Source organism: Carassius gibelio, chromosome B9 (assembly GCF_023724105.1).
Source record: "Carassius gibelio isolate Cgi1373 ecotype wild population from Czech Republic chromosome B9, carGib1.2-hapl.c, whole genome shotgun sequence".
Lineage (NCBI taxonomy): Eukaryota > Metazoa > Chordata > Actinopteri > Cypriniformes > Cyprinidae > Carassius > Carassius gibelio.
In genome coordinates, this window is record NC_068404.1 from 17,022,966 (window position 1) to 17,043,494 (window position 20,529).

A 20,529-nucleotide genomic window follows, 5' to 3' on the forward strand; every position below is an offset into this window, starting at 1 on the left:
CCTGTCGCGGTGCGACTTCTTCTCCCTCGCTATCTTTGGTGAATTTACCCAGTCTTCTACGTCTCTTGTATTAAGCCCGTTGTTCACGATCCCGCTCGTCCTTCTCCCCCCCTCCCCCCCATCCCTGTCGAGGGCACTCCTGTTTATAGGGTCCGCAGGATACTGGACGTGCGTCCTCGGGGCGTGGTCATCAGTACCTTGTGGATTGGGAGGGGTACGGCCCCGAGGAGAGAAGTTAGGTTCCCTCCCGGGACATACTGGACCACTCGCTGATCGATGATTTCCTCTGTAGCCACCGGGTTTCCTCCTCGGGTGCTCGTTGAGAAGGGGTACTGTTATGTCTTGTCCTGTGTTGTCAGGTTCCTGTTTCCTTTTACTCTGTCTCCCTCTTCTGGTCTTTTGGGTTACTTTCACTTTCCCTTTCTCGCTTCCCAGCTGTTAATCATCTTCTCTGACTACCTCGTTTGCACTTTGCCCACCTGTTCCCTCTTTCCCTCTGATTATTCCTCTATTTCTTCCTCTGCTTTTGTTGCCTCCTTGTCAGATTCTCTTTGAGCTTTTCTCGTAGGAAGCATACTACTACCCTGTAAGAGTCAGTGCGAGTCCAGTCCTGTCTTGTCCTGGTGTGACCTGCTTTTTAACCCTTCCTGCTCTGTTTATCGCTTTCTCCATTATATCTGTCCAGTTGGCCTGATGCAGAGAGAGTTCCATCCCTCACGGTCAGCCCGTAATCCGCGTCCCCTCTGAGAGACCCGCGGCCAGTCGCCGCTATATCCACAGCCACAGACTGCTGCCAAAGAGACCTTTTTCAAGTTCGGCCGGTTTTTTTTTTTTCAACTCTGCGGGTTGTTCATTTGCCTTTTTGTCTCAGAAGATTTTTTGAGTTTTCATTAAAGTCTCTATTTTCCGTTGAACAGCATTTGGGTCCTCACTCACCTCCATAACAGAAACTTCATTATAGACTTGCTGTATTACACTTTAATTTGAGCAAAATGTATCTCAATAAAGATTGCTAAACTCTAAAATACATGTTTGTCTGTGTTTTCAGGGCATGAGCGCTTACTCTAAGTTCGTAATATAAAGAGAGAGCGTGTGTGCATGGTTTCTAGTTTTGACAAGATTAAGTAAACCACTGACCAAAACACTTATTAATTTAAGAAAAGAAAAACTTGTTTCAGGATAAATAACAAGAGGGCAAATATTGTAGAAGGCTATGCTTAAAAAAATCAAGAGATGCAGAAATTGTAATAATTAAAATATGATTCTTTTTCAGCCGTAGTCAAACCATTAACAAAATGATGCAGGTACACCCAACAACGCTACACACAGATGATGGAAATTTGGGTTACACATAAGAACAAATAACAAAAAATAGGAAATATTAGGATGTGAACTTGCAACAGACACAAAGAGTATACACTCCATGTGAGCCAGTAAGTCCCCCCATTCCAGTTGGGGCAGAAGATCGGACAGGGTTTAGGCAAAGGAACACGCCACTGCTGTTCTCTACAGTGGGAATTGAATAAAACTGGGAAAGCTTACTTACTTCGCAAGGAGCATTATTTCTGGGAACCAAGTCTGACTGGGCCAGTATGGCACTACTAAGAGGACCTGCTCCTCGTTCTCCCTGACCTTGCACAGCGTCTGTGTGAGAAGGCTCACTGGGGGAAATGGATACTTGCTGAGACCCCAATGCCAGCTGTGTGCCATCGCATCTGTGCTGAGGTTCCCCTCGGACAGGGAGTAGAATAGCTGGCAGTGGGATGTATCCGGAGGCAAACGGTCTACCTGAGCATCCCTGAAGCATCTCCAGATCAGCAGGACTGTCTCGGGGTGGAGTCGCCATTCTCCCGGAAGGGCGGGCTATCATGAGAGCTCGTTGGCAGTGACCTTAGATGCTTCTGACTCTAAAGGAGGAGATGGCGGTCGAGTTGTGACATGCGATGGAAGCGTAGACTCCCCTGGTGATTGATGTACTCAACGGTCACAGTGTTGTCCTTGCGGATCAGTATGTGCTTGTCGCATAGCCTCGATCTGAAGTGACACAGAGCAAGCCATACTGCCATACTGCAGGCAAGGACATGTCCAAGTGCCTTATGCTTTATTCCATGTTGCACATGGCACCCCAGCCGAAAGCAGAGTCATCTCTTGAGAAAACAACATGCCTGAACACTTGAACTAGGGGGACCCCTGTATGCAGAAAAGCAAGGTCCGACCAGGGGCTGAAGGTCTGGCAGCAGAACGGGGTCTCTAAGACCCGGTGCGTGCCGCGTTGCCATGCCCATCTCGCGACTCGATCGTGAAGCCAACACTGAAGCGGTCTCATATGAAGCAATCTGAGCGGTGTGACAGCGGCAGCGGATGCCAGATGCCCCAGGAGCATCTGAAACAGTTTCAGTGGAATCCGCCCTCTTGCCCAGGAATGATTCCAGGGAGTTCAGAAATTGACTGAGCGCGCTCTATTGAGACGCGCTGTCAGGTTGACCGAGTCCAATGCCATTCTGAGAAAAGAGATCCTCAGCACAGGAGAGAGTTTGCTCTTTTCCCAGCTGACCCAAAGCCCCAACTAGCTGAGGTGGCTGAGTACCACGTCCCTGTGTTCACTTAACTGAGCTCGGGACTGAAGCAAAATGAGTCAGTCGTCGAGGTAGTTGGGAAAGCGAATGCCTACCTCCCTCAAGGGGACGAGGGCTGGCTCCAGGACCCCAAAGGGGAGGACCTTGTACTGATATGCCCGCCCCTCAAAGGCAAAGTGTAGAAACGGCCTGTGTCGAGGGAGAATCGAGACATTAAATAAAGCATCCCTCAGGTCGATCGCTGCACACCTTTCTTGTGGATGAACGCACTGAAAGATATGTTTCTGATTTAACATCCTGAACAGGAGCTTGTGAACGGCCCAGTTCAGAATCCACAGATCCACGATTGTCCGTAACCCACTACCTTTCTTGGGTAAAACCAAGTAGAGGCTGTAAAACCCCAACTTCATCACGGCTGACACCAACAATCTACCGTCAAATAGCTGTTTTGACGACACTCTGCTCAGGAAGCTGAAAGGCTCTCCTTATATACCCACTGTGGCGGGGGGCGTGGTTTAGCGAAGTCTGCAGCGGGAGAGAGAATCAGGAGACGAGCGGTAAGTGAGTGGTTTGGGCAAAAACTATCAACACCTGTGTCTTGTTTCAGTAATTGGCGTGGAGAGAGTATAAAATGCCAGGAGAGACAGAAGCAGTCGAGAGAGAGACGGACTGCTGACGTGAACCGGAACCGGAACCGGAACGAGTAAACCGGAAGTGTTGTGTGATCGTGTCTGTGTTGATGTCAAAGTCACCATTGGTGTTTATAAAGTTTAAGTTTATTTTGAGTGAATAAATTCATCAGCAGTCCAGCCGACCCCTTTGTCCTCTTCCTTTCCTCTCAGGAACATACTTCACCCACGCTGTGGGCCGGAGTGCGCGATGCAAATCTCGCACGCCAACATTCATTGGCTTGTTTTGTTAACACTCAAAGGCCTTTCGTCTCTCTAGTGAGATCACTATTCGTAAGTCATTGATGTGACATTGAACGTGACTGATTGAAATGTGGTGGTTTCACATCCCAAAGGTGCTCTATTGGATTGAGATCTGGTGACTGTGGAGGCCATTTGAGTAAAGTGTCCTCATTGTCATGTTCTAGAAACCAGTCAGAGATGATTTGAGCTTTGTGACATGGTGCATAATCCAGCTGGAAGTAGCCATCAGAAGATGGGTACACTGTAGTCATAAAGGGATGGACGTGGCCAGCAATAATACTCCAGAAGTCTGTGGCATTTAAAGGATGCTCAAGGGGTACTAAGGGGCCCAAAGTTTGTCAAGAAAATATCCCCCACACCATTACACCACCACCGCAAGCCTGTACCTTTGAATCAAAGCAGGATGGATCCATGCTTTCATGTTCTTTACGCCAAATTCGAACCCTGCCATCTGAATGTTGCAGCAGATATCATGACTCATCAGACCAGGCAACATTTTTCGGATCTTCTATTGTCCAATTTTGGTGAGCCTGTGTGAATTGTAGCCTCCATTTCCTGTTCTTAGCTGACAGGAGCGGCACCCGGTGTGGTCTTCTGCTGCTGTAGCCCATCTGATTCAGGGTTTGGCGTGTTGTGCATTCAGAGATTGTATTCTGCATACCTTGGTTGTAATGAGTGGTTATTTGAGTTACTGTTGCCTTTCTATCATCTCTAACCAGTCTGCCCATTCTCCTCTGACCTCTGATACCAACAAGGCTTTTCGTCCACACAACTGCCTCTCACTGGATATTTTCTCTATTCCTTACCATTCTCTGTAAACCCTAGATGGTTGTGGGTGAAAATCACAGTAAATCAGCAGTGTTTGAAATACTCAGAGTACAACCATTCCATGTTCAAAGTCACTGAAATACCCTTTCTTCCCCATTCTGATGCTCAGTTTGAACTTCAGCAAGTCGTCTCCACCAAAACTAGATGCCTGAATGCACTGAGTTGCTGCCATGTGATTGGCTGATTAGCAATTTGTGTTAACAATAAATTGAAAAGGTGTACCTAATAAAGTAGCTTGTGAGTGTATGGTAATAATGGTACATTTTTCAAAATTTAGATTTATGCATCACCTAAAAGCTGAATAATTTAAGCTTTCCATTGATATATGGTTTGTTAGGATATGACCATTTTTGGTTGAGATACAACTATCTGAAAATCAGGAATCTGAGGGTGGAAAAAATTTAACTTTTACTATATTTACAGTAGGAAATTAACAAAATATATTTTTGGCATAAAATAAAAATCTATAATTTTGACCAATAAAATATATTTTTGGCTATTGCTACAAGTACAAATTCAAAAGGGACATTACATAATAAATTGGGTCTCAAATTAAATAAAAAGGTCTCCAATTAAATTAAAGTTGGACTAAAAATTATCAATCATGGTCAATCATCCTTTTTAGTAAAAGAAAATCATTGTAACAAATTGCACGAACACATTTTAAAGGGGTCATATAACGTTGCTAAAAATAACATTATACTGTGTATTTGGTGTAATGCAATTCATTTATGTGGTTAAAGATAAAAAAAAAAAACGAATCAAATTTTCCACATAATGTACAGGCCACAGCCATAATGATGGCCCACGGTGGAGCCAACGGACTGAGGAACCATAGAGGAGGAACCATAGAGGAGGAATGGCCGCCAACTCCAGGGGGCCGGCCAATGGTGGCATAGCAGGAGGTGGAGAAGCCCGAGGCGAAGACAGAGACTTGATTAGCCAGGGCGATGGGGAGGATCCGGAGGTCCTAGGCAGAGCTGATGGCGCTGGGAACTGACTCAAAGGCGTGGATCTGCAAGGCCGTGGTGGAGTCGGAGAGACAGAGGATGGTGGGCTGAAGGTGAGCAGAGGGGCTGCCAGATGACAGAGGAGGAGAAGCTGGTGGGAGTGGTCATTCATGAGACTCCAGTCATTCAGGGCTAAACTCTGGATCAAGAGCCCCCTGGCTGAATGTGGGAACAGGATTGTGCTCTGGAGGAGCAGACACTGGAGGGCACTTTCTAGGAGCAGGCACTGGAGGGCACCTCTTTATTTAGGCACTTTGGCTATGCCATACTCAGCTCACCCTCAGCCCCTCTCTGCCCTCACACCGTCCATTGCTCTTTCCCTCGTGGTGGGCTCTGTAGCTGGCTCTCGCACCTGGACTGAAATCAAGGCGTTCCTCAACTCTATCACTCTCTCTGGTGATGGCTTGTCGGTCGTGGTGGACTCTGGCTCTCCGTCAGCAGTGGGCTCAGGCTGATGCTCCATGTAGCAGGGTGATGGTGCGCTGAGCTCTGGGTCAGGAATGGACATTATGGGATCATACACTGTGCAGGATTGTGATCAATTTCTCGCCAGAGTCCACTCCATGAAGGCAGCGAATTCAGCTCGAGGGTCATCTTTAGAAAACAACACTCTTCATGTGGGGTTGAGGCTGGCATCATAGAATGCACAGAGCACGTCATCTGGGTAGATGGTGAGGTGGGCAATAGCCAGATACAGTCTGGTATGACCCTCAAGCAATTTTTTGCTCCTCTGCTCCAGCAGGAGGAGAATGCATACAGGGTGGGAGAGGGGGAAACACAAAACACTGACCAGAAAACGGAAGCAAAATGGAGGGGAAACACACAATAAATGGTTTGTTGGTCAGTTCTTCAGTCACACTTGCCTACTGTTCAGAGCAAGGAACAAGGAAAAAAGAGATTTCACACAGAACAGACTTGAATAATCCACAGGAGGAAACAAATAGCACAACAACGGTCAGAACCAACCAACACAGACTACACAGACTGGGGCTAGTCATAAGAGTTAGGTCACCCTGTAAATGAACAGACACAATTTATGATATTAAAACAATTATCTAAACCATTTAACCACAATTTTATATTATGCAGTGAATCAAAGGTAAAAAACAACAACAATAATTTTTATCATGCAAATCTTTGCACAGATTTATACTTGCCTGAATATGAGAATTAGACCAATCACTCATTCTGTATGCTCATCAATTTATACTCCAGGTTATTCTGCAGTGAATCCTATGACTGCGTTTTAGTGCCATATTTAAAAAAATAATAATCTAGGATTACGAGATTAAAGTCGTAATATTTTGAATTTATTCTCGAAATATTACGACTTTAATCTCGTAATCTTAGAATTTTTTTTAATATGGCATTAAAACGCAGTCATAGGATAAAATAAAGAATAAATTCGAAATATTATGAGAATAAAGTCAAAATGGTAGAGAAACACAAATTATGTGTCTTATGTGTTTTTCAAGCTCTTTAATGATCAGATCACTGTTTTAATGTGAAACAATTCATTAAATGAAACTATTTTCTTTGTAAAAATTCCAAATATGTGAACATTTATTCTTGTAATATTTCAACATTATTCTGGAAACATTTCAACTTTAATCTAGTAATATTTTGACTTTATTCTCTAAATATGTCGACATTTATCTCATAATATTTCAACTTTATTCTCGAAATATTTTGACTTTATTCTCATAATATTTCAACTTTATTCTCGAAACATTTTAAATATTATATTATAAACAAATATTATTGCTCTAAACTCTCTCTATTACATCAGTTAAGTGTTTGAAATAACAGAAACTAGCGTTATGCCAAACTATGCAATTGTTTTAAAGTAACCACGTTAGCTAGCTAGCAGCAACAACATTAAATAATTTCCAGTAATTTCCAACAGGGCTCAAACCAGCCATGTATCTCCTCCAGTGACAAACCCAACCATCCCTCTCTGATTCAAAGCATGGGATTTAGTTGCTTCTGGCTTTGCTACCGTACAGACGTTCTAGCTTACTGCTCTGCGCTTTGCTTCTTATTTCTGTACTTTTCTCTGATTTTTCTAAGATTTCTACATCTACATCAGCACAGTGCTCAAACAACAGATATTTGGCAGAAACTCTAAAACTAAAAACTCTTTGGGACTGGAATAATATTACAGGGGGAAGTCGTGGCCTAATGGTTAGAGAGTCGGACTCCCAATCGAAGGGTTGTGAGTTCTAGTCTCGGGCCGGATGGAATTGTGGGTGGGGGTAGTGCATGAACAGCTCTCTCTCCACCTTCAATACCACGACTTAGGTGCCCTTGAGCAAGGCATCGAACCCCCAACTGCTCCCCGGGCACCGCAGCATAAATGGCTGCCCATTGCTCGGGGTGTGTGTGTGTGTGTGTGTGTGTGTGTGTGTGTGTGTGTGTGTGTGTGTGTGTGTGTGTGTGTGTGTGTGTGTGTGTGCGTGCGTGCGTGCGTGCGTGCGTGCGTGCGCGCGTGTGCGCGTGTGTGTGTGTTCACTGCTCTGTGTGTGTGCATTTCGGATGGGTTAAATGCAGAGCACAAATTCTGAGTATGGGTCACCATACTTGGCTGAATATCACGTCACTTACTTGTTGCATGAACTGCTGCAAACTTCTACAAAGGATTGTGATTCTTGAAACAAACTTACTTGCTGGACTTCCAAAAAAGACGGAACAGACCCTAGTCATGGACCCCCTCAGCATACTGCGGGTGAGTACCATGAATCTTCTGAATCTCAACAGTTTATACCAAGTGTAGAGGAACAAGCCGAAACTGATCGCCACACTAATCGATGGCACAAACAGGGAGCGAAACCCAAAGGAACACGAGACATCAGATTGTCACAAGTTTCTCGTATAGCTGCCGTAGCATCCTCAACCCCAGATTCGACTATGACAAGGCTTGTGATTACTGGCATTTGACCACCCCCTATACATTTTGAGAACAGATTTGAAGCATTAATGAATGTGGGTGAGGAATCTCCAAATGTGATTAAACATGGATCAGATCAGGATGCAGATGATGCAGAGAAGAATGATATTCGGAAAGAGCAGTCAGAACTCCTTAAGAAGGACTTCAGTGAACTCTTTGAAACACTTTGAAGACTCAAAGTTCAGTCGTTCATCAGTGGACTACTCCCAGCAAGGGGAACAAATATGTTTTCACAGTTGCTTGGGCTGAACACATGGCTGCAAAGATCTTGTAATATAAAAGGAGTAAATTTCATTGACAACTTCAATCTTTTCTGGGGCCATAGAAAATTGTTTAAACTGGATGGCCTCCACCCAAACAAACTTGGTGCTAGAGTGCTTAAGGACAATATCTACTTTTCCCTCCGTCATCCTTCAGCAGAGTGTGTCAATCCATTCAGCACACACACACCGGGTCCAAGTCATCATGTGGTTGACATATCCCACAAGGACACTGATAACACCATGCAGCCAAAACAACACTGCTGATAGACACTATCCCGATTGAGCCCTGCCCACAGAGCTCCTCACAGACTGACTGTGATGTATCAAAACAGCTGCAAGATTCAGCACCCTGGGATGACTTTCTGGAAAACAGCCAGGGAAGGCAGGAAAACAAATCACACCCACCGGAAACACCAGAGACACAGCCCATCTCACCAGACACATTATCCCTTTCTCCAGCATCTCCACTTCTGTGCTTCTCACAGAAAATTGAGGAATTGGTGTAAGCTGGGACTAAACTCTCTCACTCATTTGCTGCAAGCCCGCAGATATCAACAAAAAAATGGCGGGCCCCCCAACCACCAAAGACTGTGGTCCCTGCTCCTGTGAGAGCTCTTCGACCACTGTCACAACGCCAGGGCCCAAACACTCCATCTGCTGAAGGTGAACCAAAAACAACTGATAGCAGCTCTCAGTGATATGTGTCAGGTCCCCGCTATAATAATAGCAACATTCACAAATGCCTACAGAACAAGCGGGAACCCAGTGTTTGAAATAGATTTCTCTATTTCAGTTTTATCACGTGATAGAAAGTCTAAGGCCACCTCAAGCCGAAGTGCAAACTCATCTAATCTGCGGCCTATTATGCATCAAACTAAGATTTATGTAAAGACCAAAGCACAGCCATCAAGTTAGCATCTTTAAACATTCACTCACAAAAAAAAAAAAATCATTTCTAATCAATGACTTTATAACCACAAACAATCTGGATTTTATGTTTCTAAACGAAACATGGCTTGAAGACAGCTGCAATGCAACAGTCCTTAATGAAGCAGCCCCTCCTAACTTCACTTACATGAGTGTCTGCAGGACTGTTAGGAGAGGTGGAGGTGTAGCTGCTCTTTTTAAAGATGTCTATCAATGCAAGCAAGTGTCATTTGTTCAGTAATTGTCTTTTGAATATCTAGGGATTGTGCTGAAAGGTGCTCCACGCATTCTGTTTATTATTAGTTACAGGGCTCCAAAATACTCTCCAGCCTTTGTTGAAGAGGTCACAGAAATGTTATCAATGATTTCCTCAGAGTTTGACTGTTTTGCTATTGCAGGGGATTTTAATTTTCACATAGATAATGCAGAAAACAAAACTACAAAATAAATGATAACGGTTCTAAACACTTTTGACGTGACTCAGCATGTGCATGGACCCACACACAAAGGTGGACACTCTCTAGACTTAATCATCAGTAGGGGTCTAAACATTTCATCCATTGTTATTAAGGACAAAGCACTATCTGATCACTTCTGTATTTTCTTTGATATTTTGATGTCTGCTACAACTGAATCTAGATCGGTTTCTGTCAGAAGGAGATGCATTAACGAGAACACAAGTGTACTATTTATGGAGGCTATATCTTTAACACCAAGAAATTCTGCAGACTCTGTTGATATTCTCCTTGATTCCTTTAACTCAAAAGTTAACAATGTTATTGATTATATTGCTCCAATAATAGTCAGTAAGAAAACAAACAGACAGAAATCAGTTTGGAGAAGATTAACAGCAGTTCAGACTATGAAAAGACAATGCAGAAAAGCAGAGCGGATGTGGCGGAAGACAAAACTTGAAATTCACTATAGCATCTATAAAAACAGCCTTCATGCTTTTAATGTGAAACTAGCCACAGCTAGACAGTATTTCCTCTCAAACCTTATAAACAGTAACTTAAATAACACTCGTACTCTTTTTGCCACTGTTGAGAGACTGACAAACCCCCCAAGTCAGAGTCCTAGTGAAATGCTCTCAGACAACAAATGCAATGAGTTTGCATCCTTCTTTTCTGAGAAGATCATGAATATCAGGAAGGCGATTGGCACATCTTCAAGAAATGCAGAGGTCAGACAGATTAGGCCACAATATCAAAAAGATACTATGTCTACTTTTGAAGCAATTGATAGCAAAATTCTGGAAGACATAGTGCAGCACCTAAAATCGTCAACCTGCTATCTTGACACACTTCCCATATCTTTTTTCAAAAGTGTGCTTAACTGCTTAGAAGCAGATCTTTTAGAAGTGGTGAATGCCTTACTTCTTTCTGGGACATTTCCAAACTCCTTAAAAACTGCAGTTGTTAAGCCCCTCCTGAAAAAGAGCAATCTTGATAACACCATTTTGAGCAATTTTAGACCAATATCTAATCTTCTTTTTATAGGCAAAATTATAGAAAAGGTAGTTTTTAATCAGGTGAACAAATACTTAAACTCAAATGGATACCTGGACTATTTTCAATCTGGTTTTCAACCGCATCACACCACAGAGACAGCACTCATTAAGATTATAAATGATATTCGCTTAAATTGTGACTCTGGCAAAATATCGGTGCTGGTATTGCTAGATCTCAGTGCTGCTTTGACACTGTCAATCATAACATACTACGAGAGAGACTGGAAAACTGGGTCGGGCTTTCTGGGATGGTACTCAAATGGTTCAGGTCATACTTAGAAGGGAAAGGCTATTATGTGAGTATATGAGAGCATAAGTCTAAGTGGACGTCCACAACATGCGGAGTCCCACAAGGGTCAATACTTGCACTGCTCTTGTTTAGCCTGTATATGCTCCCACTAAGTCAAATAATGAGAAAGAACCAAATTGCCTATCACAGCTATGCTGATGATACCCAGATTTACCTAGCCTTATCTCCAAATGACTACAGCCCCATTGACTCACTCTGCCAATGCACTGATGAAATGAATAGTTGGATGTGCCAGAACTTTCTTCCGTTAAACAAGGAAAAAACTGAAGTCATTGCATTTGGAAACAAAGATGAAGTGTTCAAGGTGAATGCATACCTTAACTCTAGGGGTCAAACAACTAAAAATCAAGTCAGGAATCTTGGCGTGATTCTGGAGACAGACCTTAGTTTCAGTAGTCATGTCAAAGCAGTAACTAAATCAGCATACTATCATTTAAAAAACATTGCAAGAATTAGATGTTTTGTTTCCAGCCAAGACTTGGAGAAACTTGTTCATGCCTTTATCACCAGCAGGGTGGACTATTGTAATGGGCTCTTCACCGACCTTCCCAAAAAGACCATTAGACAGCTGCAGCTCATCCAGAACGCTGCTGCCAGGATTCTGACTAGAACCAGAAAATATCACACCAGTCCTCAGGTCCTTACACTGGCTTCCAGTTACATTTAGGATTGTCACTAAATGACCTAGGACCGAAATATATTTCAGATATGCTCACTGAATATTAGTCTAACAGACCACTCAGATCATTAGGATCGAGTCAGTTAGAAATACCAAGTGTTCACACAAAACAAGGGGAGTCCGCCTTTAGTTACTATGCCGCCCGCAGTTGGAATCAGCTTCCAGAAGAGATCAGATGTGCTAAAACACTAGTCACATTTAAATCTAGACTCAAAACCCATCTGTTTAGCTGTGCATTTATTGAATGAAGACTGTGCAATGTCCTAACTGATTGCACTATATTTCACTGTTTTTTTATTTTTATTTTTATTTTATGTAAAATCATTTTCTAACTGTTTTAAATTCATTTTAAATAACAAAAATGTTTAATAATTTTAAAAGTTTTACAATTGCTTGTTTTATTCTTGTTATTATCTTTTTTTACTTTCTTTTATGTAAAGCACTTTGAATTACCATTGTGTAAGAAATGTGCTATATAAATAAACTTGCCTTGCCTTGCCTTACAAATGCGCATGAATGCATTCAATGCAAGCATGCTGAACTTTTAGATTAAAATGTACTCAATATTTTTAGATTTATGTGCAATGACTATAAAACATGCAAATATTAATAAAAGTTACTCTTCTCATGCAGTTAATTAATTACATGAATTAAATATGTACATTTTACTTAGAAAATTGTTGTTCTCCTTGATTTTTAATATTACAAGGATATATGATGATTAATTTAATATATTTTACAGCACCAAAAAAAAAAAAAAAAAGATTCTACTGATGGAGGGCAATCAGAAGACAGATGCCCATAAGGATCATTCTGAAGTTCAGTACAAATAAAAAGGAATGAAAGAAAAAGCTGAAACAAGACAATACATTAACACTCTTTGTTTAAATCTTTCTTTAGCATTCCACTTTTCAAGTTTTTCATTTTAGAAAATAGAAACTTATGAAATTCTAGATTCCTGAAAATGTCAGGACAAAAAATCTACGGACTATGCAACAGCTATAATGGCCTCTATTCTAACTTGCACAGTCAGGAATTGACTAACAATAGAGGCTGTGTAGTCTTTAGTCTTGGACTAGTATAAAGGTAGGGGTGACAGCAGTCAGTCAACAAGCAGAATCAGCTTCAGCTTCTCATTTGTGGAACTACTGAGGACCAACCACCGCAACAATGAGGGTAAATTACATATAATTAAGCTTCTATTTTATACATTTTCACTTAAATATTGTGGTGTTTACTACAGCTAAGAGATTAACTTTTGAATTTTCAGGTTACCTTTTATGAGGAAAGAAATTTCCAGGGTCGCTCTTATGACTGTACCGGAGACTGTGCCGATTTCTCTTCCTACATGAGCCGCTGTCACTCTTGCAGAGTGCACAGTGGATGCTGGATGATGTATGATCAGCCTCACTATATGGGAAATCAGTATTTCTTTAGGAGGGGCGAATATGCTGATTACATGTCTATGTTTGGAATGAGCAACTGCATCAAGTCCTGCCGTATGATCCCTATGGTGAGCTCTATGAACCTGCTGACATATTTATTAATTGACAATAGAAAAAGGTCTTAAATTTATTCGTAACCATTTGCTTATAAATCTTTCAACTTGAAAAGAAACAGATATTTTCAGAATGATGATCTGTGAGAGACAGACCTAGAGTGCTGCTGAAGATATGGTTACATGTGATAATTATTCTTCTTAATTAATTTATAAATAACTGTATTGTCTTCCACTATAGTACAGGGGATCCTACAGAATGAGGATCTATGAGAAAGAGAACTTCATGGGCCAGATGTACGAGATGATGGATGATTGTGACAGTATCATGGACCGTTATCGCATGTCTCACTGCCAGTCCTGTCATGTGATGGAAGGCCACTGGCTCTTCTATGAGCAGCCCCACTACAAAGGCAGAATGTGGTACTTCGGGCCTGGAGAGTACAGGAGCTTCAGTAATATGGGCGGCATGAGATTCATGAGCATGAGGCGTATCATGGACTCCTGGTACTAGTGTTTCAATAAAATAATTTCTCTACAACACTAAACCTTGTGCCTGCAAAATCATTACTTCCACTAATATTTGCATGTCTAAACAAACACTAATGAATTAAACACATTTGCTACTAAGCTTGTGAGACCAGAACAGTGGATTATTTTCTCTTTTAAAGCCAAGTTTAAATGAGGATGGGTAAAATGTTTTGAATGAAGAGTTATTTAATGAAAGGTGCTTGAAAATGGTCTTCAACAGTGTAAAACAGTTTTATACTCACATAAAAAAAAAAAAAAAAAAAACATAACTTAAAAACCACACAAAAGATTACTAATTCTTGCTAACTAGACAAATCTACTGTATGTATTGTGGCACTGTGAAATGCACAGGGAATTGTCAAAATGTGTAGCCTGACACCACCAGCATTCAACATTATCTCTCTAATCTAATTTCTCACATATATCAGAGAACTGTATTAATCATGCATATCAACATTTATATATACCAGGGTTCCTCAATTAGTTTTCACCGGGGGGCGAATTCTGTCAATGATACCAAGTTACGTGCCACTGACTATATATATATATATATATATATATATATATATATATATATATATATATATATATATATATATATATATATATATATATATATAATCAAATAAAAATAATCAAAAGATGGTCACAAGATAAATATTCGGATTTGTTTTATTCAAACAATCATGGACATTTTTGCATTTAGATACAGAAGAACATTGCCTGTTGAATATTACAAATATATGAACAAAGAAAAAATCGGGATCTCCATGTCTGCCATGCAAATCAACTGTTCCTGCTCATCTCCAGACTGGATCTCTTCTTTCCACTTTCCCTAATTGCAGATTCAATTATTAGATCTGTTAGCATTAATATTTTTATACTTAGATTTTGGGGGGTCAAACTGTAACACTGTGTGTCCATACCGTGACAGCAACACATGACAATAAGCGACACAGAATTCTATGTTAGAAATGCTTTTTATTTTCTGTGACGTGACAGGAACAACATACAAAATATGACAGTGATAATCTTAGATAATTAATAATATGCTTTATTCGGTGTTAAAAGTGTCTAATATGAGTTTAAATATTATTTTGTATGATCTTTTTAGCCATAGTGAAAATAAATTATGCTAAAGCAAACTTAGCTACCTTAAAACTGTGAACTCACTGTGAACCAACATCTATAACAAAGATGGTTACTTACCACTCACTCACTCAAAACTGTTCAGTCCATTCACATTTGAATCATCTATTTTCAGTATGCACTTCTTTACTTAACACTCGCCATGTTTTTGTTGTCACATCGTATATCTACACTGGACACTACAGAGCATTGCAAATCATTTGAACATTATGTCTGTCAGAACATCATAAATAGAGTAAGTCAGCAGTTTTCTGTTGAGGATTTGTCATGCCGTGCTGCGCCACATCGAGTGTAGACAGCATCACTGATTATAATAAGTTCTGTTGTATTAAAAATTTTAATGCCACTTTATTTTAAATTAGTGCAGGCCAAACATTTTTCTCTCATGGGCCGCTTATTGAGGAACACTGATGTATACCATTATTCCCCCACTTGCCATTTCTTGCCATTTCCGCTGATATTACGAGTGATATTATGCAGTGATATTAGCTAAGCTAAAAGTGCCGCCACCACCAGACCTGGAGATCAGCTGAATGGATCAGAAAACGGTAAAACTCAACTGTTTAACTATTTGGAAAATGAGCCTATTTTCAAAAAAAGTAGAGTGTTCCTTTAAAGGGACAGTAAGTAGGAATTACTCCCATCTAGTGGTGAAATTGTATTTTGCATTCAAACTAATTTTGCTCTCCAGCGCCTCGCTTTTTCAAATGCGCGTTGCATCTACAGTAGGCGATATGTACCAAAAAGCTTTGACAGGATGTCTTCTAATAGCACTTCGTCGAGTTTTCCTTCAGGTAAACAAGTGTGTTATTTCAAACAAACTGCAACATGACAACTAACAATCGAATGTTACAGTATGAATTACTGACTGTGGAAAACATGAAATATTGTAATTAGTAGTTATGTCTTCTTTATTCGTTATATTTTCTGAATTATATGCATTGTTAGATATAAAAAAAAATATTATAATATAGATTGTAACACTGACTTACCTGTCGAGAAGAAAACTGGCCACTTCAGCGTCTCTTTTGAAATCTTTATCAAGCATTAGCTCTTTCCACCTAGAAAAAGCTTCCCCGACATTAACTCTTGTTTTCTGTAATCTACGGTCACGTTTCCTTTTACGTTCTATTTTTGACTGTTTTGGCGACTATGTTTTCTTCTCCTGTGGCGCGGCATATGTATGGTCCATAATAAGAATGCAATCCAGACTTTTAAACTTGCCGGTGCAGTTTCAAGCGCCTCTCACTGCTCTGCACCTGCGTTTCTGGCTCTGACCGAAAACGCGCTGTGGAAACGCGTTGGCTTAGTACTTTTTGTCCCTCTCTGCTATTATAGTTTTGCAAGATGGCGGAACTACATGGAAGCCTCCGTCGACCTACCCGTCCCATGTATATAAAGATAATAAATTCTTCATTTACAAGGATTAGTTTAAACATTGGCATAGGTATTTGTACACCATTGAGGGCATATTTATGAATAAAAATATTGATTTTAGATAATAAAATACCTAAAAAGTTACTTATTGTCCCTTTAATGGTTAGAGACATCTTTTAAAAATACATATATAGAAAAACTATTTAAAAATAACAAATTAATAATAATTAAAAAAAAAAGATAGGTATTTCAGTTTGCAGGTTCTGTCAGTGATTCAAAGAGTTGATGAGGTAATAGACTATTTAGTGAAACTGAAAACACCAGTCTACAGTGTGACAGAGGCTTATTTAATTAGGACAACTAAATGAAAACAAACAGCTGTAGTGATGCAGTGACCTATGTTTAGGTTAAAATTTATTTTCTTATATATACGATGAATGAGAATTCTGCAGGTTGCCCCTGTACATTACTATATCTGAATTGTCATCAACCAAGAAATATAAATGTTTTGCCCAATTAACAGTGTATTCACAGTATCCATCAAGAGAGGCTAACTGCTGAAAGCTAACCAATAAAACCCCTTAGGGAAACACTGAACGTATCATAGAAAGGGTGTTAACAGTTCAGCACTGTACAAATTTGAGGCTTAGTGCCATGAGGTTATTGATCTGTAATTGTTTAATAAAAAGTGATTTAAATTCAGTGGTCAAAGTATCATAAGTGTTTTAAGCGTTAATAGACTTAAGAAGAATTATTATACTTAAAGGCATAGTTCACCCCAAAATGAAATTTCTGTCATTAATTACTCACTCTCATGTTGTTCCAAACCTGTAAGACCTTCAATTATCTTCAGAACATAAATTAAGATATATATTTTTAATCTAAGTCCTCTCTGACCCTGCATAGGCAGCAACACAACTGCAATATTCCCAGTCACTAGTAACTAATCACTAGTCACACAGTGACTCAACTTCAATTTTGCGAAGCTATGAGAATATTTTTTGTGCGCAAAGAAAACAAAAATAACATAATTAATTCAACAATTCTTCTCCACAAAATTACCATCTTGCACCATTTTGGAGAGTCCCATGATGCATGTGCGTGCTTTCCCAGTGCTTAATTTGTAAATTGTGAGGAAACGGGGTAACAGATCCAGCATATGATTAGAGGGAGAGTTAACAGAGCATTTGCGCAATCACAACTATAAGTGATTAACAGCACATAAGTTGCTTTTATTAGAGTTCGTACGTTCATGAAAAACCTGAAAAAAGTCATGAAATTTTAAATCAGCAATTTCCAGGCTTGGAAAATTTGTAGAAAAATCATGAAATTTAATTTCAGAAATCTCTGTATAATAGAGTTTTATTTAATCAGTTCCTGAATTTCGGTGAGGGATTGTGCATGTGTAGGCTACATATCTTTACTCTTTCACTCACTCAAAAAGTGACTTCACATCGTAAGCATCTTTTCTGTACAAAAATCTGCTGCACTAATTAATAAAACCGAGAGCATCAATCCAAGCATATATTTCCATATGAAATCAAAATAATCAGCCTTTTAAAAATATGATATTATATTATATCAAAAGTATATTATTATATTTATTTATTTTTAAGTATAATATGATATTTATATTATATTTCAAAAAGTAATATACACTTGTATATAATATATACTTGTAAGCCTACAAGTACTACAGACATTTTGTTGTTTTTGCTGCTTTAATTTCTTTTTTTGAAAAAAGAAAAGAAAAGACATTTCAGTAATTGTGAAAATAATTCAATTTTACCAACTCTGTGCAGAATAATACAGCACACATGGGCTGAAATGTTTGTAAGATTCGGCCAATCAGCTTGCCAGATACGAGTCAAATGACCTAGCAGGCGGCCAGAAGCACAGTTGTTCCTAAACAAATACATAACCATCCATGGTATTTATTTATATGTTTGAAAAAATCATGCCAATAATGCAATCTAGAGATTCTTAACCTTTGTTCTTTATGATTACTTTGAAAAATACTGCACGGAGTGATGAAAACTGGGAGAAGTTTTGGAAGCCAATATGATTGGATGGCCAATTCGGCTTTTGACCAACGTCACTTGGGGATCGTAAAAAAACATGCAAATGTTACAATCAATCCGAAACTTCACATAATTCAAGTTAAATGTATATTCTATCAAAAGTATTGGGTTTGAAACAAAAAAATACTCCTCTTCATAGCGGATTTTGATGCCAAACACGAGAGAAATGTTGCTTAGTTTATAACTTTCTTCTTACGGCAGACAACTTGGAAATTCGAATGTGAAAATCAAAGTGAGGACTTAATTTACGTCACTAGTATATTGGCTTTAGAGGTATTCACAAAGCAAAGATAAGAAACATTTCCTAAGTCACCGACGCGTCTGGCACTGATTACCTGCTGGGAACACAGCCGCGGGAACAAAAGCGCTCGTGCGTATAGGTCAGTTTGTCACATACCTACAGAACTGTCCATCAGGTCACTTTTGCATTGTTACAAAGTGCATCATTTGCAAATATTTTTAAAGTATTTTTAACCCATTTGGTTGACCAGCAGCCATGTTTCAAAAATACCTAACCAGCATATGCTGTTTTTTTCAACAAGGGAATTTTCATTTTTGAGTGAACTAACCCTTTAAGAACAATAAATAGCAACAACGTATTATGATAGAAGGTCTACCATTCAAAACTACTTAAATATAACTGGCATCAGTTAGGTTCTTAAAGGATTTCCCTTATGAAACAAAAATATATTGCAGTATAATGGAAAATATCATGTAATATATTAGCATATATTCTTATATATATATATATTTTTTTTTTTTTTTCAATATATTGCAATATATTGAAAGCAGCAATCATTTGTATATTTTGCAATATATTATATAATATATGTATCATCAATATATTATTAAATGTATTCAAAAATATAACATATTAGAAAATAAAAAGGGTAAATAATATATTACAATATATCACAATATATTTTAAGAAATATATTGGAAAATATAATTTCCTTTCGTAAGGGTTAAGACTTTTTCATATTAAACTGTTCTTCAGTTACAAATCCTGAGTACTTTTCACTATGCCAAAGAGGAATGGTGAGATTCCCGGCAAGCAGTAGTATGAGCCCAAGTTCTGGATGTAATGTGCTATGAATATATAATCCAGGACTAGTGAGCTAAGAAGCTAAGTCGAATGTTGGTGCTACATGATAATCCTTAAATGGTAATCACTAAAACAATAACATAACCACATTTATTAATCAGGATTACTGTCATTTTAATTTCATTTTAAAACATTTTATCAGAATTATTTAATTTTCACATGAGCACAAATCAGGAAAATGTCATGGTTTGCTTGCAGATTTAGTCACAGCAAACAGAGTAAATGTCTGAAAGAAAACAGACTGGCTGTATTACACTAATATTTCAGCAGAATGTATCGCTTTGGAGACTGCTATAGAACAACTCCAGCTTACATGTTTGATAGCTTTTTCAGTGCATCAGCTCGTGTTCTTTAATGTAGAGTGTGTGTGCATGGTATGCAGAAAATTAAGTTAACCACTGGGAAAAGTTTTTTTTTTTATCAATTTAAGAGAAATACTTGCTAGAGGATAAATAGCCAGCAAGAAAATTTTACAGATGGTTACAAGAGGCAATAACTGGTATAAAAAATAAATAAATAAATAAATAAATAATAAATATAATTATAACAATAATAAAACACCTCTAGAAATTATTAGTATTAGAACCTGCAACGGACACAAAAAGAATATAACAAAAACCTCAAATGTATACGAGGACTACAATAATTAATCCAAAAGGCACATAATAAAATTAGTCTCAAAAGAAATAAAAAGGTCTCCAATTAAATTACAGTTGGACTAAAATGGATCACTCATGGTCCAAGTCTTGTGTAGCACTGCTTCAACTAAAGGTGGGCAATGAGAAGATAGATTCCCATAAGCATTG

The 20,529-nt window shown here is 39.1% G+C and overlaps 2 protein-coding genes across 2 annotated transcripts in view; both read left to right on the top strand.

The window, feature by feature from the left end:
- Window positions 1-20,529, top strand: part of LOC127964870 (gamma-crystallin M2-like) — a 95,799-nt gene that overhangs the window by 37,729 nt on the left and 37,541 nt on the right. The window lies entirely within an intron of this gene.
- Window positions 13,101-14,022, top strand: LOC127964873 (gamma-crystallin M2-like). Its single transcript, XM_052565301.1, has 3 exons — window positions 13,101-13,158; window positions 13,253-13,495; window positions 13,722-14,022. Exons 1-3 carry the CDS (start codon window positions 13,153-13,155, stop codon window positions 13,992-13,994), a joined length of 522 nt encoding a protein of 173 aa, XP_052421261.1. The 5' UTR covers window positions 13,101-13,152; the 3' UTR covers window positions 13,995-14,022.

Bases quoted from the DNA above. Each gene is read 5' to 3' on its own strand.
- LOC127964873 (XM_052565301.1), top strand. The intron at 13,496-13,721 runs GTGAGCTCTATG...CTTCCACTATAG, and splicing joins CCTGCCGTATGATCCCTATG to TACAGGGGATCCTACAGAAT.